The sequence below is a fragment of the Mustela lutreola genome, chromosome 4 (assembly GCF_030435805.1).
Source record: "Mustela lutreola isolate mMusLut2 chromosome 4, mMusLut2.pri, whole genome shotgun sequence".
NCBI lineage: Eukaryota > Metazoa > Chordata > Mammalia > Carnivora > Mustelidae > Mustela > Mustela lutreola.
In genome coordinates this window covers 116,934,166-116,946,408 of record NC_081293.1, presented here as the reverse complement: position 1 = coordinate 116,946,408, position 12,243 = coordinate 116,934,166, and the positions used below count along the sequence as shown (strand labels likewise).

General features: G+C 40.2%; 1 protein-coding gene across 8 annotated transcripts in view; it reads left to right on the top strand.

Moving 5' to 3' along the window:
* The window catches only part of GSAP (gamma-secretase activating protein), a 77,826-nt gene that overhangs the window by 23,616 nt on the left and 41,967 nt on the right, over positions 1-12,243 (top strand). For all 8 annotated transcript variants that reach the window (XR_009352806.1, XR_009352805.1, XR_009352809.1 and 5 more), the window contains exons 7-12: positions 3,207-3,276; positions 4,332-4,381; positions 7,450-7,554; positions 8,574-8,633; positions 9,557-9,600; positions 10,618-10,703. Coding sequence is in view for 4 of the 8 variants with exons in the window: in XM_059170923.1 (XP_059026906.1) it covers positions 3,207-3,276; positions 4,332-4,381; positions 7,450-7,554; positions 8,574-8,633; positions 9,557-9,600; positions 10,618-10,703 (415 nt within the window). In the remaining 4 variants the exon portion in view is untranslated. The remainder of the gene's footprint in view (positions 1-3,206; positions 3,277-4,331; positions 4,382-7,449; positions 7,555-8,573; positions 8,634-9,556; positions 9,601-10,617; positions 10,704-12,243) is intronic.

Here is a 12,243-nt window from a genome sequence, read left to right as displayed (position 1 = left end):
AGCACACATGAAACAAGGTTATGTATTACTTGGTTGGCAAATATCCTTGCATTTCCCGTGGGAGCGGCCGTTTGGTATTTCACTCGGTATTTCACTCACGGTGGTGTTGGTGGCACTCTGTAGACTGTGCAGGGCTAGAGTGTGGCTTCCCTGTGTAACCTGAACCATCTGCTTCTCGTCCCCCCTACCTCCTCCCCGCCTCGAGCCTCTGGGTCTTCCTCTTGCAGTGGGTCAGGAGGGGGCTTCTCTCCCATCTGCCCCCTCGCGTCTTAACCAGCAGCTAGGGCCTGCTTGCAGACAGGGCCTGGCGCCGAGCTCCTGGGCCACCTTCCCCCTCCCCCAGGAAGCTGCTGTGTTGACACTGTCATCAGTACTGGAGTGACTTTGGGACAACCATATCCCTTTTCTGGCATGTTCTTTTGGCTTCCTTAGCATCTCCATCCATGGCTGTGTCTGGCAATGGAGATGTTATTGAACGGTGGAGGCAGCTAAAGGGAATCAGAGCCCTGGAAGGACAAGAGATTTTATAGGTATGTGGTCACACAGCAGTGCAAATGTATTAACAATTACTGAATTGTATATTTTAAAACAGTTAAAAAGGTGATTTTTCTGCTATGCAAATTTTATCTCAATTTAAAGGAAAAAATTAATAGTACATGACACGTGACTGCTTCCTTAGGCCAAAGGGAAAGTCCCCGTCCAAATGAAGTAAAACCTGTCCTTGTTGGGGTGCCTGGGTGGCTCAGTCATTGTGTGTCTGCCTTTGGCTCAGGTCATGAGCCCAAGGTCCAGTGATCAAGCCCCCCATCAGGCTCCCTGCTCAGCAGAGAGCCTGCTTCTCCCTCTCCCACTCTCCCTGCTTGTGTTCCTCTTCTTGTTGTCTCTCTCTCTCTCTCTGACAAATAAATAAATAAATAAAATCTTAAAACAAAACCCTGTCCTTGTTTTGTGGACCCATCTCTGTTCCTAACCCTTCTCCCTGCTCCTCATGCCTGTCCCTCTGGGGGGAGAAAAATTCCTCAAACCTCCCTCCAGGGCAAACCTCTAACCCCCTTGCCCCTTCCCTCTCCCCTTTACAGAAATGCCATTCATTGTCCACTGAGTTTGGCTTTGCCCTGCAACCTATCTCCCTTTCCTTACCAAAACATTCATGGTGATCTCAAGTCTGTATGTACTTGCGTCCCCAAGTCTGTATGTACAGCCTCGACCTCCTTCAGAGAGAAACTTCAGCAGGACAGGAGTGGGTGGGGCTTGGGTCCCAATATGGTCGCTTCTGAGAATTGCCTACCAGCAAGCCCTGCATCTTCCAGAGAGTTCCAGATACCCATCTATAGTACATATCTACCAACTGGAATTACTCATCAGAGTCTAGTTCCATAGTGGTGAAGATAAATATTCCCCTAATATGATGTAATCTATACAGATTTCTACTGACACTGCAAAATCCAAACAAAACTTTGGATTTCTTTTTCTTTTTCTTTTTTTTTTCCTGAAGCCTGTCTGTCTGTAGTCTTACTTCCAGACTCTAGGGCTGCTTCGTCATAGAAGGAAAACCTCCAACACCTAAACGGAACTTTTAAAATCATGTTCTTACTGATGGCCACGCAAAGACCAGACAAAAGTTTAGAACTTGTCAGCACCTTTCTCCAGGTCACAGTCCTAAGCAAGCATGCCTTGGCCACCTCTGTGGTCCCAAGGGAGGCTGAATTGTCTTCCGTAGGACTGTCTCCTTGTCATGAGGCACTGAGTGTTTGCTCTTTCATTATCTGTATGGTGTTACTCAGCTTTGCTCCCCGATCCCAGTACACAGTTTCCTGTCTGATATGCACAGTTTCACAAAATCAAGGCATAATAGGTTCTACATTATTTTCTTTCTTTCTTTCTTTCTTTTTTTTTTTTTTAAGATTTTATTTATTTAACAGACAGAGATCACAAGTAGGCAGAGAGAGAGGAGGAAGCAGGCTCTCTGCTCAGCAGAGATGTGGGGCTCGATCCCATGACCCTGGGATCATGACCTGAGCTGAAGGCAGAGGCTTTAACCCATTGAGCCACCCAGGCACCCCGTTTCTACATAATTTTCATAGCTGAGTTCTGCATTGCTATCTATTGTATAATTTTGAAGTTTTTGCTGTGGAGAAATGGTGTATAGTTAATGTTTTGTTTCTCAATTCTAAAAAGGAAACTTGACAACGGACAATTTGAAAAATTTACCAGTTGTATTTCCATTTCGTCAGCACGAAAAGTTAGGGCACCAGGGAATATCTTTTGTCAAAATTTTTCCTAGTCTTTAGAGAGGCGGCTGACTATAAAGTAGGGACCTAAAAGGTTATATTCTTTCATTGTGCTTTGAGGGTTGGAGGGAAAAACCAAAATCCACTGGTGGATCCTATCTTGTAAGCGGTCTTTAATGTTACAAAACGAAACTGCTCATTTCTAGTTACCCTTTTGATGATGAAAGAATTAAGTCACTGGAGTCATCCTAGGACCCTTTTCAAACCTCATTATCACGGCTCGTAGCGTCAGGTCCGTGTTTCTGGCTGACTGCTTTGTCCTGTGGGCTGGCACATATGGGAGGGCACAGACAAGGAGGAATGGGGTGGATCAAGCCTTTTCTTCCTGGAGCAGTCATTCTATTATTTGAGGCTTGTAAATCCTCCACCGCAGACCAGGCTGTGACTCACCGTTCTTTCTTGGAAAGTCCCGTGTTACGTTGTGCTTTGTCTCTTGGATGGGGGACTACTTTGGAAGTTGTCGGAGAGCTTGTGTTTACTGGGTTGTCAAATTAAATATGACGCTTAGTTGCAAAACAGACGTATTGATCACTTTTTTTGTGCACGTGGAAAAGAACTTTCTGTATAGCTGTTGCTTATATTGTTTCTGATTGGCTTCAGAATCACGTATTCCAAAATAGGGAGCCGCATCTCTAGAAATAGCTTCTACTTTAACCTTGTGGAAATGAATTATGGTGGACCTGCTGTCAATTTCCCCCTGGAAACTGAGCTCCTGAAAGTGTTTCTTTTTCCTCTTTGGCTCTGTCTGTAATATGCGTGTGTGTGTTTGTGTGTGTGTGTGTGATTTGCCTCAACTATTCTATTGTTCCCAGTACCTTCTGTGGTAAGTAGTAGTGCAGTGATCAGAAACTTTTGAAATATTTGTATAAGCAAGGAAGTTACTGCTTACGACTTTGATTCATTTCCTTTTTACAGTTTCTCTACCCACATGTGGAAAGTCGCCCTCTTGCAGAGAACCATCTGTTACTGATTTCAGAAGAGAAATGTAAGTGTATCTTTTACCAGTATATATGAACATGAAGGGCACATCTCTTAGTCAAGTATGGAACTTGACTGAATCTTCTAGATATACACTCCCCAATCCTAAAGGTCCAACTGACCTTTGATGTCCATTTAAGACCTAGCACTCCTATGGGAGGGCTTTTCTTTCTGCCTCCACTTGTTCCCTTGGCTCTGCTCTGTTTCCCCATCCTGGGAATGATGGCCTCCTACATACATGGATTTCCACGTTTGTCACACGGTAGAGTGTAGGACAATTATGGAGGTCATTTTTGCCTTCTTTAGGATGTCCGTTACCTCAGATTGAGAAAGGGGAAGGTATTAGAAGCCAGAAGAATTTGATGATAGAATTAGAAGACACATACTTGGTCAAATTCAGGTGGAGGCATATAAGAATGGGATGTCCTTTAATGAAGTTTATTTACAATTTTGGGTGGGAAAGGTGGCAGAGAAGGGACAAAATCCACTGGTGGCTCTTATCTAGTAAGCCGTCTTTCATGATACAAAGTGGGACTGCTGATTTGTAATGGGAAGGACAGGCCTGAGAGGCTTAGGTTATGTTCAGTGTCTATGCTCACGACCAATTATGTATCCCACCTTTTTGTAACTAGAATTGGCAGAAGGTTAAGTATGGCCAAATCTAGATTGCTTATTGAGAGAATGGGACCATTCGGGAAGTGCTTAGAGATAAACTCGGCCAGAGGAACCAGTGTTAGCTACAAATAAGACTGATGGTGCAGGAAAGGCCAACATTTGGGGGAACCCAGGGGAGGGGAAGGGCAAAATGCTTTATGTATTATTGATATTGAAGAGCAGAGTAAATGCTGGGTTAGCGATAGACGGTAGAGGGAGTCTGGAGAAAGGTGGGTTTTGTTTTGCACTTGTATCATGAAACTGCCGTGTGTAATGATACTGTTTTTCCAACCAGCTGATGAATCTGCTTTATCTTTATAAATCAAGGTTCACCGCTGTTAGGGGTAAAAAAGTGCTCATGATTTTCATAAAGGTTCAACTGTCTTTCTCTTGTTTCTCTTTTTAAAGATATTGAAAAGTTTCATATCCAAGTCATCCAAGAAGATGGAAATAGAGTGGTAAATATTTGAAATCTCTTTTACTTTGAAGTGGCATTTCGAGACTGTTAAAGATAGAGTATTGTTATAGACGCAGACTACTTTCTTTATTCCATGTCTTTCACATTATAGACTTGCTGTTGTAACATGTGGAGTAATACAAGACGTAGAAAGGAGTTAATTATCTCCTTTATCTTGACCTCACTCTCCAACCTCAGTCTCCTGAGATAACTCAAGACAGCCTTGTGGGACTCTTTCTACACCTTTACCTTGCTCATGCACACGTACACACAGTTGGGTGCACATGCACAGATTCAGTTGTTTTTACCAAAATAGAATCACAATATGTATGTTAACTGGCCATTTTGGTTTTTACTTTTAACTTAATATATCAGGGTTATTCCTACAGGTTTTTAAATGGAGATAGAACACTTTTCCCCCTAATTTTTAGACATACATAGAATAAATGGGATCATAACTATGTGTTTATATATATATATATACACACACACATATATATGTAAAAGAGGAGGTATATATAGTTTTATAGTTCAATTGTCTTCTTTTTTCTTTTTTTTAATTGCTTGGATTCCACTTCTCCCTTGCCTTTTCACCTCTGACTTTTGTCTGTAACCTATTATGTTTCCTTTCATGCACTTCTCTGAACCTGTGTATTTGCCATCCCCACCCCTGACACACCCAGGGGTTTATCCTTCATTCCTTCCTCATTCAACTTTGTGGCATTATCTACAAGTCAACCAGAATAGGTCAATTCATTCTTTTTAGAAGTACGTAATAGTCCCTGGTATGGATATACACAGTTTCAGTCATTCTCCTGTGGGTGGACACTCACTTGATTGCCACTTTTTGTTGTTATTATTCATCTGTTTGTGTTACAGATCATCTCAAAAAATTTTTTTATAGCTTTATGTATTTGGTACACATATTTCTTTGGGCTAAATCCTCAGGGATGGGTAGTTGGGTTGACAGGTACATGCATTTAATACATTTCAACAGATTTTGCTAGCTTGCTTTCCAAAAAACCTTGTAACAATTCACAGTTGTACAAGCAATGGGTAAGAGTACCCCTTCCCTCTATCCATACCAGTCATAGGTGCATTTTCCCTTTTTAAAAAATATTTCCAATTTGTTGACGGTTAAGTTGATAACATTATTATTTTAGTTGGTATTTCCATTACTATCACTGGCTGTGTGAATTTGTTTTTCTGAAAATTGCTTAGTTATATCCTCATCTGTTTTTCTATTGCGTTGTCTATTTTCTTGACTATGAAAGATCATAATATATTATTCATATTAAAAAATACTTCCTTCAATATTTAAATAGCTTGCATCAAAATAATCCTTCTCTGAAGATTTTAATTTTAAAGTTACATGAAGAACATGAAATGGAAAATGGTATTTATTCATTATATATCTCTCATTAAAAGCCTCAAATGAAGAGGCCTGGCTGGAAAATGACTAGAAAGTGTGTCACTGGAACCCTGGGCCACCAGGGGCATTGTGGCAGGCTACAGATGCCTGGCTTGGCCCGGGGTCAGAAAAGAAGCTGGAGAGGAAGACGAACCAAGGCAGAATCCCAAAACCAGCAATGCGTATTTAGAGGAGAGAGTCACATAAACAATCCAGGGTCAGTGAAATAAATAAGACCAGGAATGGGGACTGACAGAGGGCTGGCTGCTTAGAAGAAGGGCTGGGAGCTGTGAAGCTACGGCAGAGTGAGGCCAGGGGACACCTGTCAGCGACCAACGCGGGGTGGCCACAGCACACCATCATCCTTGCCTGCCCTCCTCTGAAGCATCGCTGCTCTCCTTCTTCTTGTTGTTGTTCTTCTTTTTTAAAAGAAGATTTATTTATTTACTTGAAAGAAAGAGCACACACATATATGGGAAAGGAGCAGAGGGAGACAAAGTCTCAAGCAGACACCCTACTGAGCACAGAGCAGGCATGGGAATTGATCCCAGGACCCTGAGATCATAACCTGAACTGAAACCAAAAGTCAGATGCCTAATTGACCGAGCCCCTAGGATCCCCCACTGTCCATATCCTTAAGGGCTTAGATGACAGCTTCTCAAGGCAGTGTGTGGTTCCATGCATTCATAACAACATCGGGTGGCAGATAGGCAGTGGGATAATTATCCCCATGTTTACAGAGCAAGCAAGTTCCCCAGAGATGAGGGAACTCTAGAGAGGGACAAAACTGAGATGTGCATCTGGGTGACCACACTCTGATGATCATGTTCTTGTCAGCATATATATACCTTTATCGGGGGCTCCCCAGATCTGTTCTAATTGAACACATTTCAGAAGAATAGAAACAAGATGCATTGCCCAAAGTTTAGAATCTTATTGAGAACAGAAGTTGAGAATATAAAGGTGTTGTAGGAGAGTGCATACTCATCGGGGTAGACTTACAGCATTAGTTCACTGTAACTGTAATAGAAGTACGCCAGAGTACCATAAGAATACAGAGACAAGGAGCTTTGCCTTGGGAGGAGGTGACGGAGGGCTTTGTACAGGAGGCCATGCCTAAGTTGGGTCTTGAAGGAGGGTAGTATCACCATACTCACTGCGGAAGACATAAAGGTAGGAAGCATGACCAAAGACACACGCATAGCTTACGGCTGATCTGGGGGGAGTGCTCCCCACCCCCAGGCCTGAGTTCTTTCCTTGGCATCACAGCTGCTATCTTTGGTGGTAAAGCCCCTTTGTCTACAGATACTTGAGCAGGCTATGTACTGAATGGGAAGCTTTGAATCTTCTCTTGGCCCCGGTGTTGATTTGTGGTAGGTCTGTCTTTGCTTTCAACAGCCTCAGCCTTTCTGGCTAACTAGGGACAAGAATAATATAATTTGTTATACAGTGTGTGGAAAGAGCAAGTAATTAAATCATGCCTTTAGTCTTTTCTGGAAAGACTTCCCGTGTGTATGCGTTGGGGGTAGGAGAATGCTAAAATTAAACTGTGGGACTATTTACCTGTATTATTAAAGATAAAATATGCAAAATACTAAATCCAGAAATATTCTCCTTTAAAATAGTTGGTTATCTCTAAAATCTCGTTGCCTCTTTAGGTACTTAAAGACTCTGGCCATCTCCCAAGAGAGAGGGTAGCTGAGGATTTTGTTTGGGCTCAATGGGATATGTCAGAGCAGAGATTATACTACGTTGACCTGAAGGTAAAAACTAGTTCACTGGCCTCCTTTTTCCCAGAACAACCTAATTTGGACGTTCTCATTATTATAATTTATTAATCTCTGCATTTTCATTGCTGGGGACAGTTAATGAAAGTTTACTAAAAATATGAAATATTTTCAATACTGTCTACCTCTTGGTTGCTTCCCTTCCTCTCTCCTTTTCTCTTTTACTAATGTTGTTGATCTTTTATTTTTACTGATTTTTTTTTTAAATTTTAAAGATTTTATTTATTTATTTGACAGAGATCACAAGTAGGCAGAGAGAGAGGAGGAAGCCGGCTCCCTGCTGAGCAGAGAGCCCGATGCGGGGCTCAATTCCAGGACGCTGGGATCATGACCTGAGCCAAAGGCAGAGACTTTAACCCACTGAGCCACCCAGGTGCACCTTTATTGTTTTTTAAAGGTTTTATTTGGGCACCTGGGTAGCTCAGTCGCTTAAGTGTCTGCCTTTGGCTAAAGCCAAGATCCCAGGGTCCTGGGATCTAGTCCTACATCTAGCTCCATTCTCAGCAGGGAGCCTGCTTCTTCTGCTGCCCCCCGCCCCCTGCCGCTTGTGCTCACTCACTCTCTCTGTCAAATAAATAAAATCTTAAAAAAAAAGATTTTATGTGTTTAGTTAGAGAGAGGGCCTGCTCATGCATGCACATCAGCAAGGGGGCATGGAGAGAGAGAGGGAGAGGGAGAGAGAGCATCTCTAGCAGACTCTGCACTGAGCACAGAGCCCAACAAGGGGATCTATCCCACGACCCCAAGATCTTGACCTGAGCCAAAACCAAGAGTCAGACACCAACTGACTGTGCCACCCAGGCTCCCCTGTTGATCTTTTTTTTTTTTTTAATTTTTTTTTTTTTTAAGTCATCTCTAAATCCAAGTGAGGTTCAAACTCAAAACCCCAAGATTGAGTTGTACACTCTACAACCTGAGCCAGTCAGGTGCTCTTTGTTGATTTTCTTTTTTTTTTTTTTTTTGTAATTTGTCATTTATTCTCTTTTCTCTTTTAGATGTCAAGGAGTGTCTTAAAATGCATCCAGTTTTCTGCTGATGGGAAGTTTAACTTAATGGTAAGTCCAAGAGAATGATGGGCAATAGAAAATTTTAGGACACGTGGCCTCCTTTTAAAGAGAGCTGTTATCAGAAATAGCATTTTAGCATTCTTGTGGTGTTAGTCACTTGCATTAGGGACAAATACAGTAAACACAGATGATTCGAAGAGCACACAGGAAATTTCTGCTAATCGAATACCTTTTATTAAAGACACAAGCGTATGAGTGAGGACGTATAGAAGGTAGTAGGTATGGTCTATAGTAGATAGCTTTAAGTGGTTACAAGTCACTTAACCCAAAAAGACTTGTGAGGATGGTGGAGTTGAGAGAAGGGTAAAACATCAATGAGACTGTATCAACTGATTAGTAAAAATCTAGCATCACTCCTGGAAAAGTCATTTGGAATGCTGGTCTTGTGGGGAGGAATCCTAAATATCTTTACCTGTGATGAAGAGCATGTTATTCTTCACTAGGATTAGTACTGGTGTCCTATATAGATTGATATCATAGCATTACAAGAATTACACTTATTCCTCCTGCCCTTTTTTTTTTTTTTTTTTAAACTCACTCATTCTTCTCCTAAAGTCATCCAGTCCTTCCCTCTGTGCATGGTCATCTGTGTCTTGTAAAAAGTCTGCCCCTTCTGATTGTCATATTATATAACCCATTTATGATATTCAAAGCTGAGGCAAAGTTTGTCAAGTATTAGCCCTTTAAGAAATAAATATACACCAAGCCTCTGATTGTGTGTAAACTCTAGAATATTCCCAGCGGATTCCCTGTGCTGTGAATTTGGGGGATAACATCTTAAGATAATGATGGTTAAAAGGGCTTTTCATCAGTAGGCAAGCACAGCATTGTCAGACTGGCTCTGGGTTTTAGAGCTATTATTGCTAAATTAATGTCATTTTTTGGTTTGTTTTCTTATGATTTTTTGACAGTTTGAAGCACCCTTGGATATAACATTAAGTGACTCGGGATTTAAGTAAGTTACTCATTGATTACTGCTAATTTTTATAGACACTCTGGGCAGAATGACTATATTTATACCTAATGTATGGTATGCAGTTATAAGGACAATTCAATATTCTGTGTGTGTGTGTTTGTGTGTGAGACCTTTGATATTTCTGTTCTCTATAGGCAATATAAACAACTTTATCAAGCACAAACACAGAGTTTTTCATGTAAAGTCAATCATATTGATTTTCGTAGCCGTTTATTCCTGTAGGATGTTTCCATTTCTTTTGATCCGTCAAAGTGCTCTTCCTGTGATTCAATGAAAGGATTTGAACAAACATCAAACCCCTTGCCATCGGAGAGCAGGTTGCAATCAATAGATGTGTGGCTCAGCTCTGTCTGTTGTGTTATCATTTTTCTGTTTTCCTTTTTACACCTTTACAAAGGTGAGCTTTTCTTCCCCCAGACTAGTTTACATGGAGTGAAAACATGAACATTTTTGAAAAAATAGACACAAGCCCACTAGTTCACAGAAGACATGAAAGTCCTCTTGAATTAGAATCATGATAACCCTAAACTGTTTTGTATTTCAGTAGCTTTATTTCTTCATATATGAACACTTGGTTACACTTGTTTTGAAACCGTATATGCGGTTCTCTCTTTTAGAAAAAAGTTCTAGTACTTTCAACTTCTGTTTTTCTTTTTTTCCTCTCTGTTGCCAGGGCCATGCCATTTACGTATTTTTTGTTACTGTTTTTATACTGTTTTAGTTACTGTTTTACTTATACAAAGAAATAAGACATCAACTTAAATTTCTCAGGTACAAGTCTTTACTTCTGTGGGTATGTTATAGTGGTTACTACCGTTTATGAAGGAACTTTAATTTTTATTTATTTTTACTTAAAAAATTCTTATTAAAGTGTGGTTGACACACAATGTGATATTAGTTTCAAGCATACAATATATGGTGCAGTGCTCACTGCCTTAAGTGAAAGAGGGAACTAATTTTTAAATGCATTCAGTTTCTTATCCTTTATGTTCTTAGACTTGTAAACTTTGGATGTGATGATCTTCAAGACCAAAAGAACTTATCCAAACACCTGACTCTGTGCGTTTTTACCAACCATACAGGTAGACCCAAGATTGTATTTATCAATTTATTCAGTTATACTGAGTTCTGTAAAAAATGTAGTCATTGTTTAGCCATAAGGATCCTGAAAATTTACTTAAAATATACGATATTACATATGTGATCAGATGGACATTTATATACCAAATTATCTTCTCCACTACCGTTTTATACATTCGCTATTTGTATTAAAGAAGCCACAGTCAACAGTCAGCAGGGTTATTGTTCTAGTAATTATTTCTGGTTTTTAAAAGGGGGATAGATTCATATGGAATTGATCCACATTTTCACCTGCTTCGTCTTTTAGCAAATGACATCCTATTATAGGGATGTTTTCTGTGTCAGGCTTACTGATAAATTTGGGTTCTAAAGCTATGTACCTAGCTGCTCTAAGAATCATTCTATAACTTACTGAGCTAACAACCAAAGCTTGACATACAGTTATTAGTGTACTGTAATTGTCTAAACAGTCAACTCTAATAACAAAATCTAATAGCCTTTTTAAATACTCGAGCTCGAGTGGACAGTTACCACTGAGTTAAGTAGCACTTGGGATAAAACTGTATTCCTTTAAAGTCAAATTATGTGGTATTCACAAAGCCAGTGTTTATGGAGACTTAATGTGTGCTGGGTATTGGCGATAACAATGATGAGCAAAACGGACCTAACTTTTATTGGTACAGAAGTTACTGTTTGGAATTTAGGCATTATATAAGTACAGACATAGTATTTCAATAGAATTGTGATAAATTGTAGGAATTAGGAAGTTATGAGAGTATGTGATCAAGGTTTAATGGAGGATGCTAGGGTCTTCAGATACGTTCTAGTTCAGCTCGTCTATTCCTGTTGGTCTTACCCTCCAGGACATTGTGCCGCATTCTGTCTTAGTCCTGAAAATTGTCCCCTTTTCCACCTCACTCCATAATCCATTCCACTTTTTCCAGTTTCTCTCACGCATGAAGTCCCTCTCCATAAGCCAGTTTTGGGAGTTTAGGGAAGGAAGTGATATTTCATTTGAGACTCGGAGGGTGTATGTGAACTAAGAACCATGGAACTGAGTAGTGTGAGCAAGAGGAGAGGCCCGTGGGGGAGAGCTGAAGAGTAGGCTTGAGCCAAGTGATATAGGGCCTTGAAGACTGTGAAAGATTTTGTATTTTATTCTCAGAGTTCTAAGATCATTAAAGGCTTTTAAAAAAATTTTTAGAATGTTCAAGCATTACAGGAAAGTTCAAGAACAGAATGAACATTCATGTACATTTTACTTAATTTGTGTCATTTACAATATTTACTTGATTACTATCCCCATGCATGGGTCCCATATTCTCCCTTTTGACTAAACTATTCAAAAGTAAGTTGCAGACATCCTGACACTTTACCACTAAATAATTTGGCATGTATCTCCTTAGGTTAAGGATACTCCTTTACATAACCTCTGTTCCATTATCACTGAGAAAAATTAATCACACTAATAATAATTATTTCATATTCAAATTTCCATAATTATTTTTAAAAGTCCTATATATGTATAGATTTCTATATGTG